At 37.7% G+C, this 20884-nt stretch overlaps 1 protein-coding gene across 1 annotated transcript in view; it reads right to left on the bottom strand.

The window, feature by feature from the left end:
* Positions 1-20884, bottom strand: part of GRID2 (glutamate ionotropic receptor delta type subunit 2) — a 765251-nt gene that overhangs the window by 225568 nt on the left and 518799 nt on the right. The window contains exons 5-7 of the mRNA XM_063336608.1: positions 18035-18088; positions 9784-9957; positions 4558-4719 (exon numbers count right to left, since the gene is read on the bottom strand). Of these exons, the coding sequence (XP_063192678.1) occupies positions 4558-4719; positions 9784-9957; positions 18035-18088 (390 nt within the window). The remainder of the gene's footprint in view (positions 1-4557; positions 4720-9783; positions 9958-18034; positions 18089-20884) is intronic.

Here is a 20884-nt window from a genome sequence, read left to right on the forward strand (position 1 = left end):
TTATCACCATGTTCCAGGGTTTAAAGGGTGGCTACAAAGAAGATGGAGGCTCCCTTTTACAAGGAGTCACATGGAAAAGATGAAGGGTAATGGGTACAAGTTACTCCGGGGGAGATTCAGGGTGGACACAAGAGGAAAATTTTTCACTATGAGAACAATCAGCCATTGGAATAACCTCCCCAGGGAAGTGGTGGATTCCCCATCCTTGGACACTGAGGTTCGTCTGGACAGGGTGCTGGGCCATCTTGTCTAGACTGTGCTTTTGCCAAGAAAGGTTGGACCAGATGATCCTTGAGATCCCTTCCAACCTGGTATTCTAAGATTCCATGATTAAAAAACTGTGGTTACAGGCAGAAAAAAAATCCTATAAGCATTAAAAAACAGTTTCACATTTTACTCTTGAAAAAATCTGATACTGAAACACTGTTGAGTTTTCAACTCAACACACTATTTCTATCTGCTAGTGAAGAGAGTCCAATCTACTATCTGAAAAACAATTTGGCATCTTTTTCACATGTCACCACTGAACATCACTGACATTTATGAGACCAGAACTAGTTGACAATTCCATCCATGATGCATGAAACAGCACGAGGTATAGCTCATTTTTCACAAAGGAATAGGCTCTATGTTGCTGCTAGCACTAAAAATTTGCTGTTTATCAGTGAGCAAAACAAATGTGACTGGGAAGAGATCAGGTAAGCGTGAGAGAAGATATACGCAGTAACTTGATGTCATTTTTCTGAGTTGATCCTCCATATAATCCTACCTATATTCATTCTCAGCCTATTTGGGAAGATTAATTTTTCCAACAGTAGAAGTATTTCCTAGTAATACTTATTTCTCTCACTCTGAAGTAGCTTTACTGAGAAATAAACAAGGGAGCACGTGTTTGGGGGTAGTTTCTACTACAGAAGTGAATTTAGAACTAATTGCTAGAGCTGGCCAAATTCGTTAGAAGGACTGTATTTCCTGATGAATTTAACTATTTATTCTGTTCCAGAATGGGTAGAACCAGATATTAGATTTTAATAATTGTAGTGGCCTTAAAGTGGTTCTTTAGGCTTTGTCCAATCATCTGAATTCACACAGAAAAAACAGCTTTTGGAGTTGTTTGTAGAAATAGCAATGCAGGAATCAAATGTTCAAGAGTGAAAAGTAACAAATGACAATAGGGAATGATTCAGACAGCTGTTTTGCCATTTCAAGAAACATTTGAAACTCTAATTCCCCCCCATTCCCTACTCTTCCTTATGAGATCATTAATCATTAAAAAAATCAGTTTGTTTACCAGCAGAGTTCTATCTTTTACAGGTGCTGCTGCAGGTAGAACATCAGCATCCCTTTCTCTTACTTTCTTCAGTGCGTAGCTTATAGAGATTTCCCCTCTCTTTTCTTATTTTCCTCTCCAGAAATCAGAGAGATTTCCCTCTGCAGCTAAAACACTGCTGGATATTCCTGTTTCTGGATCCCTGATTCTAGGAGACAGATTTTCTTATAGAAAAGCTTCCTCTAGAATTAGTTTTTCCTGCTTTTTTAGCAGCAAGAGCTCAGTTGTGTGCAGCAGTAGATGGCAACATCACCTCCACTTTGCTGCTGCCAGGACAACAGCTACTTCAGTTGCTAGCCCTTTTCTAAGGCAGGCAGGCTGGAATTAGGCATCTCCTCCTTAACTCTTTCCCCACCACCACCATACTTGGCTAGAATGTGACACCCACTGAAACTACATTGAGATGAGGGACAATCTGGGACAAGACAGTGAGTCCAGCTCTGTGATACAGGTCATTATGAAGGCAGAGTTAAAGTTGTGCAGAGGATGGAAGTTCTTTTTCCAGGAGCATTTAAGAAATATCAGAACGTATCTTCACCCTGACCTATAGCAATATCTTACAATATTCCATCATACACTACATCTTTGAAACAGTGGTGATTTCAAAATGAAAGCACCGAACCTTTTGTTCGGAAACTATTTAAACACTACATGGTAACTTTTTCCTGTTTCCTTTCAAAATTAAGGAAAAATGATATGTTTTTTATAAAATCTTTTTATTTCAGTTGGTTTTAGAGGATGTTTCAAGGTGATAGGAGAGAAAAAAGAAAGCTTAAAGAAAAAAGACAAGAAGGCAAATGGAAGTATTCTTAAGAAGAGAGGTTAAGTGTTTTTTCTTTTTCCTTTCATTACTTTTTAATTTTATGGTTTTTCTGATACTTCATCTGATATTTATCAATGTCAACTTTTTAAATTACAGAAGTACACAGCTGCGATCCTGAAGTCCTTCTACATAAGTGCTTTACAGGAAACAAAAAGGAGACTACAAAACTAAAGCAGAATTCCTCTTTCTTGTACAATTTCCTCTTTCTTGCAATCTTTAGCCTTCCCTCTGCCTGGGGTCTGAAATGGTACAGACATACACACAGAGAGGAAATTTCAGTATCACATTTTTGATTAAATTTTGACTTTCAATTTCAGCATGTTACTTCTAGAAATTCATCTCTGTCAGCACAATGCAGTAGAAGGAGTATTTGGATTATTCAGTTTACAGCAATAAAATGGCTTCTTATCAAAGGCATCTTATTCAAATAGCAGAGAAACCCAAAAGCAACAGGACTCTAGCCTGGTTTGCTGCACACATCAGGAATTTCCTTGGCATCTGATTCATTTTTTAGCAAGCTAACCACAACCCTGGAATTTCCACTTGCTCCTGCCTTCTTGAATGCTTTCATGTTTCTCCTGGCCACTTCTTTTCATGTTTCAGGGTTAAGAGCTACATAAATTGATCTTCAATACAGTGCAGCTCTTCTGTGAAAGGTCACAGAAGGAGTTTGTTTTATTAATCACACCATTTTAGGAGGTGGGAATTGGAAGATGATAAACTGGATAGATAGGAAGATGTGGCAAAGAATAGAATAAACTCTGTTTGAGATGCAAAGAGATGAGATGCTGCTAAGAAACATCATAAAGGATGTTTACGGAGGAGAACAGGATCAGTCCGACATCCACAAACGACACAAGCAAGCAAATAATTGTAACGCAAAACAGTTAGCAGCCCTTTCCACGGTGGAGTACTTCTAAATGTAGAGATGCTAGTAGGGCTACCAGACTTTGCCTGGAACTCCAGCTCAGTAACTTCTGATTCTAAAGTGGAAGTGGGTATTTTTGAATTTTCCAGCACAGGCATCCTATGCGGATTTGAGAAAGTAGGAATAGCTTTTAGTTTATTAATGAAAAAGTGTGCAATAGTATTTAGAAAATGCAATTTGAGATGAAAAGTTTCAGAACCAGCCTGGCCTGAAACACAGCTTAAAATACATGGGACTGCCAAATGTGAATTTGCAATTGCTTTAACAGTTGAAGAGCAATACAGTTGAGAGTCCCTTAAAGCCATATCCTGCCCCTGAAATAAGAAACGTGTCCTGGATTATTCTTGCAGTCTCATGACTTCAAACTATTAGAATGGAAACTGGGGACAGCCACCAAAGAAAGTCTTGAACTGTTATTTTGGAGTTAATGCAGATTGACCTGGGACCGGGGAAAAAATAAGCAGTGTTCAAAGGAGCCTTACATTTTGCCTGCATCATCATAATTCCTGGTGTAGTTAAAGACCTAATGGAGAACAGCAACTTCTTGAAAAAACATTATAAATTTTTTTATGCCCTCTCCATGAAAATCATAAAGCAAGCACCCTTTTTAAAATTGTTTTTAACTGTTTGAGGGTTTTTTTGTATTTATGATGTAGGCACTGCCAGCACTTTAAATCTAAGTACATATTACCAGGAAGTACATGCAGACAAATGAGAACACAATGTTATGAATGGCATCAGTAACATAAGGAGACTGAACCAAATAACTTACAGGGAAGGGTAAACAATCAACCTATGCATATTTTGACTAAATACTGACCCAGAAGGCTGTGATAGTTTTCTCTAAGTATGTAGAAGCTGTAAACATCACGAATAAAGGGAATAACTAAGAAAAAATGTCTTTAAAGACCGAAGAACAGGAGAAGCATCTTGGGCATGAGTATAATTAAGGTACGAAATAATAATCACAGGGAAGCAGAGAGAACTTAACATTGGCTAAAGCATTGTAGAGACTGTTATGGGGAACAGTTCTGCAATGGTAGGATATAGACTAGATGAGTTAGGGTTTTCCTCACTCTCATTTCTATTAATTCACTATATTAATTTCAATAGCAGTACAACAGAACATTACCCAAATGTAATTCTGCAACCATTTTTTTCTTTTACAAATAAAAGAGTAAATTTATCTGCTTTACCTCCTAACCTATGACACTTTTTCAATAGGATATTATTTGTACTTGAAAATTCTACTGGTTTGGTAGTTTTGTTAAACAAACTCATTGACTTGATTTCAAATATGCTCACATAACATGGAAAAAAACCCACCAAAATTAAAGACTACTTTCATTCAGAAACTGTAAATATATAAAAACTGTTGCTTTGCAAAGACAGTGCTGGTGCAGGGAAGGAGGAGGAAATACAGCCTAATGCAAGTAGTTTAGAAATCAAAGACAAGGAAATACAGGGAAAAGGTACCTTCTTAATGGTTTCCAACATGGATCGTCCTCCTTGCCAGGGTTTAGAGTTCTTCCTGATGCAGGTAAGACTGGCCATGCTGTGCCACTTCCTGTCCTCCAGCTTCTTATGAAAGGCATTTGCCAACAGGAGGACAGTGTCATATATATACAGGTTTGAGATCTGCAAAGACATTACAAGGGGATTATTAGCATTATTATTTGTGGTCTCTTGCCAGCAGCCAGAATTTATCATTTGTTTTGCCTCACCCATAATCCTCTGGTAATTAAACGACTTATTTGGTATTAAGAAGAAACTGCAAGAGTCAAAAAGTCGTATCTTTGGCTCTGGTAAAAACTGCAGCTAGGGGCTATCACACTATAAGTGATTAGCAGCAACGAGCTACACACATGTGAAGCACGGGCAGTCCAATCACAGCTCCACTTGCAGGGTTTAAAGCCCCACTAATGAATGTAAACCGGCTTTCTTTTTTTTAACCAGTTGCCTGCAACTCAATTTTTCAAGTCACCAGATACTTGGACACCACGAAATTCTCTTCAAGATTGCTTTGTTCTTTTGAAAACCAGAAACTCTGAAAATTTAAAATAAATCATTTCATCATGGCTTGTGTTCCTATTTTTGCAGTCAGTTCTGATTGAGGCAATTTCTGGAACGAAATATGACCCAATGAAATCTTTCTCAGTGTGCAGTTGCATGTCAATTCTGCAATTTATAGTGTTTCCTGTCAGAGTATTTGGCAATGTCTGTTAATTCCTCGAAGGATGAAACTCTTACTGAGTAAACGTGTATATGCTTCACTGCGAGCATAGCTACACACATACGGTATAGGAAGTTCCAGTTTGGCATCAAAGAGAGAAGAGTTGAACTCAAGAAAAAAAATTACTTGTGTGCCAGTTCCACTTACCCATGTACTATTTCTATATATGTACTTTTAAATGCACACAGTACAGTCAGATGTGAAAGATACAATTCAATATAAAAGAATTCATGAATACTTCTGAAACAAGTAATTTACAATATAGATTTATTTCAGTCATGTCTGTCCTCAAATCGCAGGAACATTTAAGTTACTAACAGCGTCATAAAGAGAAACCTCAGCTCTCCTGAACAGAGGTTCTCAGGAAGAGAAATGATGTTCAGAAATGAGAAGGCCCTGGGGAATATTATTTTTAGATAACCTATTGGTCATTTGAAGCTATGGGTCCTGAAGGTTACTGAGGGAAACTCAGTTTCCTCAGCCGCACTATGAAGGGGGCTATAGAGCATTCCTAGTGCCTGAAAAGAAATTAGCCAGCAGCAATTTGCTAAACGAGGCAAGGTTGCTAGCTTTTTTTTTTTTTTCTCTATCAGTCACAGACAAGCCAAAAGACATTTCCCAGAGTTGTGGAATATGTTGACTGCTCTGTGTAAGGATTTCTTCATACAGATGGTCTGCTCAAAACCTTAAAAGAGGAAGGAAACTTACAATAGGAAAGTATGCCAACTTTGTGGAGAATGCCCCTATTCTGCCTTTTAAAGATATCCAAAGACTGAGGAAGTCCTGCAGCTATTGGGAGGGGGTATATGTGAAGAAAGCACAATAATGCCTAAGATCCGACACTGATAGGCAAATCCACACTTCACCTTAAAAAAAGGAAAAAAGAAAAAAGAGGAAAAAAGAAAAAAAAAAGAATAGTGTCTCTTCCTCCTCCTTTCGATATAACCTATTTTTTATGGTTTTATTTTCTTACGTAACTTCCATCTTTATGCTGGCTTTGCCTGTGTCATCCGCAATCTGCTCTGTACAGTTCTCACAGGAAGGTTTTGTGACAGACTCCCTCCCTGCCTAGCATCCAGGAAAGAGCTTGTCTCTCTCCAGAATTTCCTGGGGCATTTTGCCTTCCACATTTTATTGAAGAAGATCTAATAGTCTGCTGCTTTCCCTCCTGATAAACTCCTGGGATCCTCTACTGCCTTTATAACTCTACATTGTTAGTACCACAAACGCACAGAACTTCTGATCTTTATTTCCCTTTTTCTTTAAATGACAATGATCCTTCAGTCCCTCTTTCTGGAATACACTACTTTATTCTTACGCGAGCTTCTCCCATGACTCCAGTGGCTGTGAACATTTACATTTCAGTATTCACCCAGGAACTAATTTACTTTCCGCAGATGCACAGGCCAGGCATCACTGTGCATGATGGGATTAAAAGCATGGATTGAGGATCTGGGTTCAGATTAATCAAGCATTTTTAAAATAACTTGGATGATTTGTCTGTGTATTGTAAACCTACAAAGAATTCAAAGCATTCTAGCTAAAACCATATTTTCCCAAAGAAGTCAGCACCACAGGGACATTTGTTTGAGAAGGAAAGAAGGAATAATTACTATGCTGTGAGGCAAGTTTATTTTACATAAGCCTTCTCAAAGGAAAAAAAAAAAAAAACACAACCCTCTAGAGAGCAGAGACAATAAGGTCACTAATGAGACTAGATTGGTACATGAAGGGATACAGATGCCAAGTCATCATTTCCCAACAAAATGACATTGCTTTCAAGGTAGCTTCCGTCACCTAACATCATCATGGGAATAGAAGACTATTGTCACAGTTCATGAGGAAGGATGCACTCGCTAATCTAAGAGTAATATAGCTGGGCCTTCATCAAGTATTAACAGGGCTCAGGAGTACAGAGTTCAGCAATTATTAAGCATTGTTATCCCTTCACTAATAGTTCAGTTTAACATTTACAGTAATCAATCACTGATAATGCAATGATAAAGACACTACGATTAATTTCTGCGTCTCAAAATCACCCTTCCCCTGTCACTACCAGAAGTACGCTCCATCAGCAACTGTCCCAATGCACAGAGTGGGGCTGCAATTTAAAGTCACTTTACACTTTTACTCATTTCCCATGTAAAATTAGTGGGACATTTAACATATTGCTTGGTATCCATTACTGACCCTTTATTTATTCCAAATCTCTTAGACTAATGGCTGGACACTTGCATTAGCAAGCGGTGTCTAACTGCATAACCTCCTGTTGATGCAATTCAAACTTCAGATGTGATTTTTTGTTCCTGAATGTAGAAGAAAGGTGTTTAGCAGTAGGATTAAGTATGAATGATTAATCTGGATTAATGGTCTTTATTTTATGTATACCTAGACTACTGCACACAGTTTTTAGACAAAAGGGTTATGACATTAAATACTTCTGTGAATCCAATTTTTAACTTCCTGCCCCCAAAATGATACAAATTTATAGATGTGGTTGTTTCAACTAGAACAATCCCAGAGACACAATGAGAGATCTTCACCAAAATATTTTTCAGTGTTTTGATAAAGATGCTGAAGAAAGAATTAATTACTCACACAGACTTTAGGGGGAGTAATTCAGAAAAAATAAATCAAGAAATCCACCCTTACAATTTCCAGAGAATATTTCTGATTAGTCACACTCCAATGGCATAAAAAAAAGCATTAGAAATTTCAATTTATAAACTATTCCGACTCCCCACTGGAATAGAAGTTAATTTATAATATTATTGGGGAGAACAAAGAAACAGTGAACAAACCCCACAGTACTCGGAGGTCTCGGCATCATACGAAGACACAGGGGAAGCTGTGTCAAAGTTTTTCTTCATTTCATTTTTAGTGTCGTCTCCCTCAGCTACTAATGAAGTGCAGCCATCTCGGCGAAAGCATGAAAAAAGCAACTCAACTGTGCAGAACAGTTAAACCAGTCAAGCTTCCATCATTCCTTTGAACTAAAATGTTATGAAAGCTTTCGATAGGAATATTACAGCTCTTCAAGCTGTAGGTTGATCATGAAGCACAGGTTAAGGTATAAAGTCCAATCTAACACTTTAAATAGAATTTGCCAATTTGTAGAGAATAAACTTTGATTTCTAGAAATTTTCTTTCCTAGTATCAGTTCACTGTTGAAGTGAAAATGAAATGAAAGAGAAGTCGAAGAGAAAAATAAATCAAAATGTGAAGCCTCCTATCGATACTCAATTCTTGTTTTTTGCCTTGCTGTAGTTAGTAACTTTGTTCATGAAAACTGCTCTTTGCAATCTCTAGTGGCCGCACGTAATCACAACTTCAGTTTTTACGCATTATCCACAGACTTGCAAAGTTCCCCCTAGCACCGTGCTGCCATAAGAGAATGGCAAAACCCAAAGAATTTTCACAGTTCCTAAATAGCCTCTAGAGATATCCTATGCACCTATTGACCTTACACAGCCCTGGTTCATTTTAAGAACTGTAATAGGATCACCGTGCACTTTGCTACGGCCAAAGTTTTTCATGTCAACGGTATGCTGCTTTGTGAACAATTAGTGAGGCAAGGCTCTCACAGCTAACCTGAAACAGGGCAAGACCAGCCACACTTCTTCTTTTACCCTTACGTATTTTCATTGTAAGCAAGGACACTGTTCAACATCTCCCTATTTCTCTCCCATTGTTTTCTCTCTCTCCTTTCTTTCAGCATCACGAGACGACTGCTCTTTGCTGCAGATATGCTCCTCCTGCACCACTGCCAATGCGAGCATCTTTCCACAGCTTCATAAATGACTGCACAAAAAAAAACCAAAGGTGAAGTCAACATCTTAAGCCAATTTCACGCTCCTGACTTGCCATACCTTTGTCATGATGAAGCCTAACCAGATATACGAGAGAGAGGACCTGCTCTTGGAAAAACTACATGAAGTCAGGAGGGCAGTGATCACGATCCTGTTGGTGATTTCATGTGGCAGCAAGACTGTTACAGTTTGTCATTTGTAATTAACAACCCTGAAAGCAAGGCCTCTCTGGAATTTAGGCGTGGATTTAGGTGCGTACACCAAGACACTTGAACCAGATGATGGAGGTGGTCCTCAGGAAGGTTTTCCTATTGAAAACACATTTGAGTCTTAGAGAAGCACAGCAACTCGGGAGACATTGGCTATGGAGAGGATGACAAAAAATAAAATTTAGCAGGGCAACAAAAAACTACCCTGCTGCCTAGAGATCAGGTGGATTTTTTGGACTTTTTTTCTCAATTGCTGTGGAGTGGGTGAGTTGTTCATCAGTCACACTCACCCGCTGCCCAAGTATTTTCTTGTCACGCCATGAGCCGTTAAACTACATGTCAGAGAGGACATGAAAAATAAACATTAAGTTACACTAAGCCCCTGGTGAAAAACCTTGAACTTATCTAGAAAGACAGTTTCCCGGTACGAATAGACTGGCATATGAACTACCTCCATGCTTTGGGAGAAAGGGTCCTTCGGATCGCACAGTGATGAAGATATTCTGTGGTTGCCACGGAAACAGCGCTGACTTATGTTTTGGGGGACTGGAAATGTCTGTCGAATAATTGTTAACCTTCCAATCGACCTTCTTACAAGCTCCTGCACATCCACATCATTTATTTCCTGGAAAATAAGGCAAGGGAGAGAATATGCATAAAAGTTAAAAAACAGAAATGTTACCACCAGCTTATAAACACAGAATAAACCGAGAGGACCAAGAGTCATGTGATTGCTATATGGCTATAGTCGAGCTCTGCCAAACCCTCAAAAAGAACACATGCACGCTCATTAAAACAACTGACATACCACCCTTACAATAATTGCAAAAGTTTAAGATGTACTGTGCCCAAACCTCACTGAATCTTTGTAGATGCAACTGGGCTTAGTTTTTGGGTTTTCTCTTCCCTTCCTTTTACCTTTGATCTTTTACTTAAAAGCGTTTCACAGCATCCTTGGCAGAGAATGTGTAAATCAGTAGGAAATCATACCGTGATGTATTTCTAAGTGTAGCATTACTTAGGAGCTGTGAAGGTACAGACAATTATTCAGGTCTTAAGTGTTCATTTCCTGGAAACAGAGTATCAAGAACCTGTAAACAATGTGCAAGCTAACAAACATCATTTACCAAAAGGGCAAGGAAAATGCATTAGAGCTTTCTAGGTGTGTATGTGCTCGTTTATAGCAAGACTTAATTTAAAACCAACTTTTCACTCCATAGGGTACCTATTAAGGCTTACAGTTGAACACTCAGCTCTACGGACACACACTTTAAAGAGAAAAATAACTAAGTAAACACATCAATATGTGAAATATTAAGCTTAAAAATATTAACTTTAAGGCAGGTTAGGGAAATTAGAAAAACAAATTCTTTACATAGTATAAACTCCTGCAATTTGGAAACATGATGTTTTACACCATTGAATGATGAGGCCCTTGGGGAATACGTAGTGAAAGGAACAGCTCAAAAACAACAGCAACTTGTTGCTCCAACCTTCACATAAGGACTTGAACTTAGGTTAAGTTAGACACGGGCTTTTTCTGACGATTCAACTAGGGTCATCTGGAAGCTTTCAAGGCAATTCTGTGCCTGTATTTTTCTGTAAAGCAGGAGAAATAATCTACAAAATTGCTCAATCTTTTAAATTATAATCTTTTTTTCATCATGCTGAACTGTTTGTCCATAATGTATCTTAATTACAGAGGCTGATGCCCCAGAATTTCTAGACATTGAAATCTGGGGATACCCCCCTTACTGGGGGGGGTGCTTGAGGACCTGCTCCTATTAGCAGCTTGCATTTGACATACCCTTGCATACAACCACGCTTTATTGAAAATTTCTGATTCTTATTTGTGTATTTATAGCTTTTCATGTTTTTAAAGGATATATCACATCTGCACTGTTACACCTGTAAATAAACACCATAATATTTTTTTGCCTGTAACTTCCTGATTTATATCCATAACCTCCGTAACTGAGGAGACACCAGGAGACAGACTTGAACTCAAATTACAGAATCTTTCTTATGAAAAGGAAGCCAAGCCAAGCTTTTTTGAAAAAGCAGCTCTTTAAATGCTAAGACAACTATCCTGGTAATTTTGGCCTTTTTTTTTTTTTTTTTTTTTTTTTGAGCTTGAGTTAAGATCCTTTAAATTAATTATTTTGAAGCAGCTTCTTTGGACATACTGGCATTTGCTTATTTTCTTTAAAGCTTGAAAGAAAAATACGTGACATGTAAATTTTAACTTCTACTCTCTTGACTAGAGTAAAAGTATTTTATTCTTCTTCACAGATTGTCATAGGTTTTGAATTCATCTGTTATTAATGTTCTTTATGAAATATAGATTTTTCTGCAAACAAAAATAACACATGGCATCAGCTGCGTCCAGTATAATATCTTGCATTTCTGGTCGATTAATCCTTAATGTACCATAGATAATGGTTTCTCTCAGCTTAAGATGCGTCTTTTCATTTAGTCTGTATCATTTCACTAGCTGCAAGGTAAAAAAAAAAAAAAATAATAAAAAATGCTGTTTTAGCAAAATGCATGTAATTTTTTTTATAATACTTTCAATATAATCGGAAAGGAGAGCTCAAGAAACTTCTTATCTCGATTTTAAAATATATCCTTCCTCAGAGGATTTTACAAAAAGTTTGCCTGGTTTCATTATACACTGTGCCCAAACTGTAACAGCAAGACTATTAGACTTGTTCTAATAATGTAAAAACGGATACCTGCATGGCCAAGTTATATTGCTAAATAATACTTTAAAAGAGATTTTGACTTTCAGCTGCTCAAACATTCATATTTTCTGCCTCAATAGTGTATTTATTTTTTTGTATTCAGGATTTTTAATTAGAGTGTTCTCATTTGAACCTTTAGGTTACTACCTCATATTTTTATACATCACCTGAGAACCAATAACGGAATCCGAACACCAAAGAGATTTTTGTATGGTTGCCAAGGAGGTATGTATATCAAAAGATCAATGACATCTATTACTTTAAATGCTGTGAATTCCACCGATTATACCACAAATTCAGATTTTAAGTTAACAACAAAGCAATGCCACGCAAACCCAAATTCAACTTTAGTCATTTGCTACATATTTCTTTGTCATTTTTTTAAATACTTGGCATTGACTGAGTGATGAGCCTTTTATATAATGACTCTCCAATATCATCTCTCATTCTTGAATTTTGGATCTGACTTAAGAAAACTATATAAAGCAACTATTGTATGAGAGGAAACAATTTTCATTTGCACTTCAAAGGACGATACAGTATAATAAGAATGGCAGATGATCTGTTATACAAGCACCAAATGTCAAAAAAAATTACAAAGTTGGCCAAGTTGAACTGAGTTGGCACCTGTATAAATTTAGGCTAGGTTATGGGCGGGGTTTTTTTTTGAAAAATCAGAAGTTCAATATAGAGTTCCAAACCTTTCTTTTGTTGGTCTGAACTTGGAATAAAAGGCAGACTGTCCTGTTTCAAATGAAACAAGGATAAAATTAGATGTACATTTAATCCGAGTAGGCAAATCAATAAGGAAAGAAATGCTATTTTAAATTAATAGCTCTTTGCAGATGAATTAGGAAAAGGGAACTGAAGGGGATCACCTCAACATATCAGGCAGAGACTCCAGTGGCAGCAAGACTATATATGGGACACCTAATACACATTGCCATTCAGCTTCACCTCATTATTTTAAGATAAGCAACCTAGGCAGGGACTTACTATTCGCCACAGAGCAACTACACCAGTAGTGAGAGACACAGAAAGAAAGAATTTATCATATATTCCTGTAATAAGCATCAAAAAAAGGCAGCAATACCATTTCTTATGGAAACATCTTAATTTTGGGCCAAGAAGATGATTCCAGTATTTATGATATACTGGACATGCCCTGTTTTCCAGTGCATGCCGTGTCTTCATCACATCCTTCATGACATCAGAGAGGAGAGTGTTTCTTCCTCCTCCAAAAGCCAGCAGCAGTGAGCAGGGGCCAGAGCGGGAAAGGGTGGCCACTGCACAACTCCTTGAAGCCTCTGGGCTGCTGAATTTCTCAGCACTTTCCATAAAGAAGTAGTTGAGGGGAAGACATAACTAGATGAATCTCCAACACAAGTAAAGGGAGATCTTGAACTGCATAATCATTTGCTCCATTATATCTCCCTCAGGTTTCTTAGGTTCTGGGGAGGATGATGAAAAAGAGAAAAATGATAGGACAAGGAGAAATCAATTTTTAGCTTTCACAAATTAAAAAATCCAAGAGTTTGGAGAAAGCAGGAAAGCAGGGCTAAGTCACCCTGTCCATTAGCTCTCACCTGTCCGAAAAAAAACAGCTGGCAGCTTGGTCTTCAACGTGTACCAAAGAGGGTGGTATTTCACACCTGACCTGATGTCCTCATTGGAAAATATGAGGGATCGAATGAATCTCTAATGCTACTATTAATCAATTATCCATATTAAAACGTAGAATTATGTGAGCTCCTGGAACTAAGCTGTGGTTTTATGACCTGCTCTAGCTATTCAAGCTTAAAACACAGTCATGCTCTATGCTTTTCTTCATGGTGGTGTGTGTTGGGCTGAAACACAATGGAACAAGCTAAATGCATCAGGGAAGGACCAGCCCTCTCCTAGGAAAAGCATATGTTCATCTGGAAGTAGCCTTTGAATAAAACCTTGTGGGTCCCCCTCTCCTCTCTTGTGCTATGATGGGCAAACCTGATGGACCTTTCTCTATAAACTGTTCTTTAAAAGAGTTTGGGGGTTTTTACCTTCTCTTCTCAAAGAAGGAGTTTTCCCAGACTCTGATGTCTCTGGTAATTGAAACCTTCTACTAACTCTTGCCCTCCATTTATTCATGGGCAATTTGAACTCATTTGTTCTTGTGCCAACCTTGTCCTCTAGCCCTTGACAACGATGCATTTATTCACACTCTGTATGTGTTTATAAACAGAGAGCATATCCTCTTTCGGTCTTTGTTTTCATAGGCTAATCAAGCCAACCTTTTCAGTCTCTTCTCACACAAATCAGCTTTTCTGTGCACCCATTCCATTCTAATTTTACCGGAGCTGGCCATAATTGTGCACATTATTGCAGATTAAATCCAACCAATCCTTTGTACAGTAGCATTAATATTTTCACCTCCTGTATGGTAACTGTAGGCTGTAGAAAGTGATTCAGGTTGTCCTTGAGTAAACAGTAGTAATAGAGAACTGATGGCAGCCTTGGGCATAGTAAGATGACCCTGAATGTTTTAACCAAGGAAGATGCTTGAGAAAGACATGGATTTAAAATTAAAAAAGGACATTTTTCTCATTTAAAAAGAGAAAAAAGAAAGAAAAGTGATTAAAATCATACAAATGCTTCTTCTTCAGTTCCACTAAATGAAACCTAAGCTTACTATACACTTGTGATCTAAGAGTCATAAAAGAAATATAACTTTTGAGGTTATATTTACTATTATGAATAGTACTCTGTACTATCGTGCAGAGGAAAAGAAGCAAGCAGAGACAGGCAGACGAGGAGAGAGAGAAGTCTATTCTCACATTTTGTTAAGGCATATTTTATCATGACTACATTCAAATCTATGACTCCTGCAAATTTTAAATAAAGAATTGCACCATCTGCTTTAAGGCCCTGAAGAAATACGAACATTTATTTGGAGAATGTTTCCTCAGCTGACTGCGCTGATCAGAAGAGATTTGTATTATTTGCGAAGGACTAATACAATGTATTATGCTTTAGCAAGTTATGAATCCTTTCATTTTACGGGAACAACACCCCTCCTCCCACATTTCTATTTCCATTATGATACACAGTCTTCAAGCAAATTTGCTGTATTACATAAAATAGCAACTAACGGGAGAATAAAAATTAAGGAACTCTTTCCAGGCGTTATAGCATTTAAAGCAAGCAATTAAAATAACAGATGTTACCTCACAAAGCCTAAGCAGATTCCTGATCACAAAACCAAAGGTGGTATTTCCTTTTGTATTTACTATACTCAGTAAATGTGTTGTATCCCCTTGGCACAGTGATGGAAAAGGAAAGACAATTCCAGCTTCTTTTGGTATCTCAATGCAAGGAATTATTTGAACTGTATGTGGATTTTGCAAAACAATGCATTTTCACTGTAATAGATCATCTTAGAATTTCAAATTAGGAGACCAGAGCAGCAGTGTTACAGTTACTTAGTTGACAGTCTGATTTAGCCAATACAGGCGCACAAACACAGATGTCTACGTTATCTAAGATGTCACAAAAGATTTATGTAAGCAACAAAACAGGCAGAGCTCTCAGGTCATTTCACAGTCATATGGAAGTCCTGTGGTCATCAACAGCTAATGGACAACCATATCAAATGGACTTAGATGTGAAGATTGCTATTTTATATACCACACAGTGAGGGGCCCATAAATCACTGCATTTTCAAGTCTTGCACTGCCAAAGTGGAGACATTGCGATCTTATTGCTGAACTGGTAAAATGTTGCAATAAGCAAGTAGTGTTATGCAACATTCATCATTCAGGAAATATTTACATTTCTGTTGTAATTTTAACATAGTGGTAAGGAAAAATAGGGGAAACCATGAGTCTTCCCATATCATTGTCTACAAATCTTATTTATTGCTAATTTGATTTTTATGTCCTCAAAATATTGAGATTATTAGCATTTTGGAACAAACAGAGCTTGAAAGTAAGATACCTAAGTGCGAACATGGATTTAGGTCCAGAAGCAGATTAAGATGAGATGGTATTAAACGTGTTCACGTTCTTTAAAACCGACAGCAGGAATGACTGAATGAGAGGCATTTTTAATGACTATGGTTTACAGCACAGTTTGTCAGAATGAACATAATCGTGGCTTTCACCCATTTCACAATCAAGACTATAAATCTGGAAGGGACGATGTACGTTTCTCTGCCTGCATCATTCAGCTCTCCCAGTTATTGGGACTGCAGCCCAGAGAAAGACTTTTGGAGTGTAGAAGGCAGTTTAGAGTTGTAACCATTTTGATCGTTCTGCCGTTTAATCTGCTGCAATGTGCAAATAACAATGCTCAGAAAGCAGATTTTTTTTTTCCACAGAGACACCAATTTCTGAATAAAACGCAAAGAGAAAGCATGTACACTAGGAATGGAACATCAGTTTTATTTTGCTTTTTGAGGATGGAGGAGCTGACACAGCTAAAAGCAAGCACCTTCCTTTGAACTTTTCAATTCAAATAACATTTAAAATGAAAAACCAGTGGCAGTGCCTTTAATTTGAACTGCAAGCCAGTATCTGTACTCCGCCTAAGAAATTGTTGTCTAGTCCATTGATAGAGAGGTTTATCGTGAAGTCCTTTAGATTTAGATAATGCTCTTTTCAAAATAGTAACTGTTAACTCTAAAAAGTAGAATTGAGCACTCTGTTTCAAGATACCACTCACTACAAGTGAATTCTTGTTTAATCTGACAGGAAAAAGAAAACACGTATGTTGTTCACATGACTGTCTGTAGCTTAAAACTGGGTTCTCAACCAGCAAGGTCCCATTCAATGCCGGAAAACACACACATTACTGGTCAGGAGCAGTACAGGGCCGAGACCAATAATTTCTGCTGGGCCTGGGTTGTCTTCACAGCACTTTCTGAGGCATAATTTTCTCCAGGGAAAACTGGCTAAAAATCCACTGGTTTAAATGAGTAGGCCAAAATCCAATTCCACTGCAACAATGTTACACCTTACTATAACCTTGAAAAAAAATGCTTTGGATTAAATTACCTTATTATTAGCGCACCATAATAATGAAAATCTAGTAATTAAGTACGAAAACAGAAGTGCACAGTAAATCACAGAGAGTAGACCTGGAATTCACACGCAATATCTCCAAGCAATCTTTTATCCTGAGAACATACGGGAGTCTCACGATCTGTGTGCTAGGGGAGAGTTATCTCCCCAGGGAATTCAGTCATTTTGGACCTAAATTGCTTCTCATAAAACAAAAGAAAAACCTGAATGTCATCAAATCTAAGAGCAACTGCATTGTTCAACGTTTTATATGCAAAGCTACTTCACATATTGACCTGTCATATTTTAGCTGACAAGCATTCATGGAAGAACCTATTTCACAGTTAGGATCTCGATATAATAGGATCTCTAACTTTCTTTCTTTTTTTCTCTTCATGAACATTTGTACATAGCCTGATCCGGAAGTCCACCAAAAAGCCCCCCGCTAATATCCATAGGTTTGGGTATCAACCGTGACTGAGTTCTAGGGGAATTCTTAAAGGAAAGGGAAAGATGGGATTTTATTATTATTACTATTTTTGAGAAAAAACATTAAAATATAAACAAAACACAAGCACTCCATGACAAAAGATTATGTATGAAAAAAGACCTTAAAAAGATCCTCTAAAACCAGTCAGCTCAAGTCAAATGTGAAATCTCAAGATATTCAGAAGGACAGGGTTTTTTTTCTTTTTATTTTCCATTTGTTCATTCAAGGACTTTCATTTAAGATAGGCAAGACAAACAGCAAAGTGCAAGAACTTGTCCTTCTATTTTCACTAGGCAACATCCACTCCCCCAGCATGCCTGAACTTTGTCGTAGCTACTGCTTCCTGTTGGCAAAGTCAAGATCAGCATGAATATTGTCAGTAAGCCTGAAAACAGGACCCATGGTTCACAACAGTGTTCACTTGACAGTTACCTCATTTATAATGATCCAGTGACAGTCAAAAGCAACCAAATTAGTCTCCACGACCTGAAATAGAGAACAAACCAGCTATCAGTCAGCTTGCTTGTGAAAGCTCGAAACAAGTTTTAAATGGATGCTCTCTGCAAATGACAAAACCAAAGCACATGCTCTCCAAGACCTTTGTTATTCAACTGAGGATAGAGAACCTTTAGCAAAATTCTGCAGAAGCATTTCTGTTATTGTTTGACTTGCTAATTAAGCTTGGAAAATACATTTCATTGCCGGCATCACAGGAAAGAATATGTTTCAGTTGACTGAGGAGAAAATGAAATCGTTTTTGCCATAATATTGTGTGTTGAGAGGGTGAAACAGAGAGGAAGACAGAATATCAAGTAACTCTTGTCAGATTTCTATAGCTCCTTCCTCTAAGGCCTCTTCAGTATACCCATACCCTAGAAGACTATGAATTAAAAAAAAAAAAACAAACAATGAAACAAACCCAAACCAAAAACATCCCACACCGCAAATGCTGGAGTTCATAAAAATGCAAAGAGTGGGGAGGAAAGGGCTCTCTTGAGAAAGAGAGCTGTCACAGGGATGATAAATGATGGCCTGTCCCAGGCTCCACGCACAGAGGGCCTCTAATCCTCCTCCCACGCATCTTCTCCTTTCCTTTGCTGAAAATTATTCCAGGAGCTGCCTCTGTGCTGGACTGAAAATGTACTTCCCTAACTCATCTTTCACACAGCTCTATTCTTTCCCTCCTTCAATACACTACACTTTTGTGTGAGTCACGTTTGACTCACCTTTGCACTGGAAACAAAGAGGGGAAAAAATACATTTGGTCTGCTTTCATTAGCTAGGAAAGAAATCATCAACTGGAGGGAGGCCAGAAACAAACTATAGAAAAGGCCAGACACCTTTACATTTTTTTTCCTGAATGAAATTGAATTAGCAAACTGATATAAAAAAATATGAAATAATTTTAAAACCAAATTAATGCCATTTTATTTGTATAATTCACCATACTCATCTTGATTGACAATTCAAAACTACTGGATACTTAAAACTGCATTGAATCCCAGAAAAAAAAGCAAGGACTAAAACTGAAATAAAGCTTGGAACTTACAATGTTTTAACATTCAGGTAGATGACTAATGCTGGGCTGTTATTACTTGGACCGTTGCACAGCAGTCATCTTTGGCTTTTAATGATGACCAACACAAATAGTGGTTGCCAAGGATGATTGCAATTTATACTGTGCTGTGTCCAAAGCAGAACAATTTAACTGGCCACAAATCTTAAAAGCAGCAGAAGACCCCATACTGATAACCTTCATTATTAATTCAAAGGCCATTAGAATTGGGGTCACTGCTTATTTATTAGAATGATAGGCAAGATTGGAAATTATGATCTGGAGAGAATTAAAAAAAAAAAAAGGCAAGAGCAGCAGTATATGAACAGACTTCTTATTTGAAACTCTCACAGCACCAGTAAGAAACGAGGGGAAATGAAAGCCATAGCTGCGAATGTGTTCCTGGAAAACGTCAATATTATTAGCAGTAGGAATCAAGGTCCTCACTTTAACATGGAATTTAGACTCACTACTCTTTCTCTGTGGTGACAACAGTATATTTTCACATTTTCTTGTATTCTCCACAGTAGGTGTCCACACAGCACATATAAAGGAACAGGATAGAAACTGAATACCTAAGTGATGGGAGGCATCGCAACAGGCCCAGCCAGGATGCTTGAACTGGAGCATGACTGTTCTAATCAGATCCCTCATATCAAACCAGTTGGAAGAAAAACACATCCAGGAACAGAGAAAGATGAAGAGGCGACAGAATAGTAACATAGCTCTCAAGGGAGCATTTGCTCCTTATATAAAGTTCCCAAGCATAGAAAGTTGATGCCATTTCCAACACAAGCAATGCCATTTAAATTTTCCATAAGACAAAACTAATCAACACCTCACTGAAGCAGAAACAATTCTGCTACTCAATCTACATACATTTCTGCTGAAAGCAGGCAGAATTAAAAAAAAATAAAAAAGAAAAGCAACACATCTGATATTTTCTGGTTTCTTGTCATGTTCTTGGCAACCTTGTCCCTCCTAACTTCTGGCTCCAAGAATGTCTGCCCTGCCCTAACTACTCTACTGAAGACGAGGTCTCCTGAGCTTCCTGTGGCTCCGAGGCAGCCTGCCAGAGGGACGCCCTTGGAGTCAAGGCTCACAGTGGTGTTTGGGGAATGCCAATGATAATTATGTTCCTCAAAGGGCTCCTAAGCTCTTTCTGTGCTTCAAAACGGCAGTCAACTGAAACTTCAGAATAAAGGAATCCACAAAATGAAAATTCACATTTTCTGTTCAGTTTTTAATAACACAGTAAAAGTGCAGTTGATCACTTCTTTGCACCTGAAGCTTCAGCTGATCAGATTTTAATGCGCTTTATCTTCCATTAAAACTTTGGTTTCAGTTCATTTAGTTTCTTTATAAAGGCTTGGTTCTGTGTATCTACTTTGCCCAGGCTCTCAAATTTCAATTAGACAAGGCCTTTTCAACAGAGTATGTTTCTAAGTGTCACTGTTTTTATTATTTACAGCTCACAGACCACTTAAACCAGACTCTGGAAGAGGCTTACTGGTCTCACAAGTCATTCTTATTATTTCAAACAGCTCAGGCTACCTGTGACAGATTTATTCACAACTTGCAAATAGTAAGATGAAATGCATCCATTTTTAGTTACAGTTGAAATTCCTCAGCAGAAAGATCATGTTTTATCCATTAAAGTTTATGCATTCATGAATCTACTTAATATTAAAGCCATTTTCAAAAAGCGTATGTCAAATTGAAATGAA

Source organism: Chroicocephalus ridibundus, chromosome 5, assembly GCF_963924245.1.
Source record: "Chroicocephalus ridibundus chromosome 5, bChrRid1.1, whole genome shotgun sequence".
Lineage (NCBI taxonomy): Eukaryota > Metazoa > Chordata > Aves > Charadriiformes > Laridae > Chroicocephalus > Chroicocephalus ridibundus.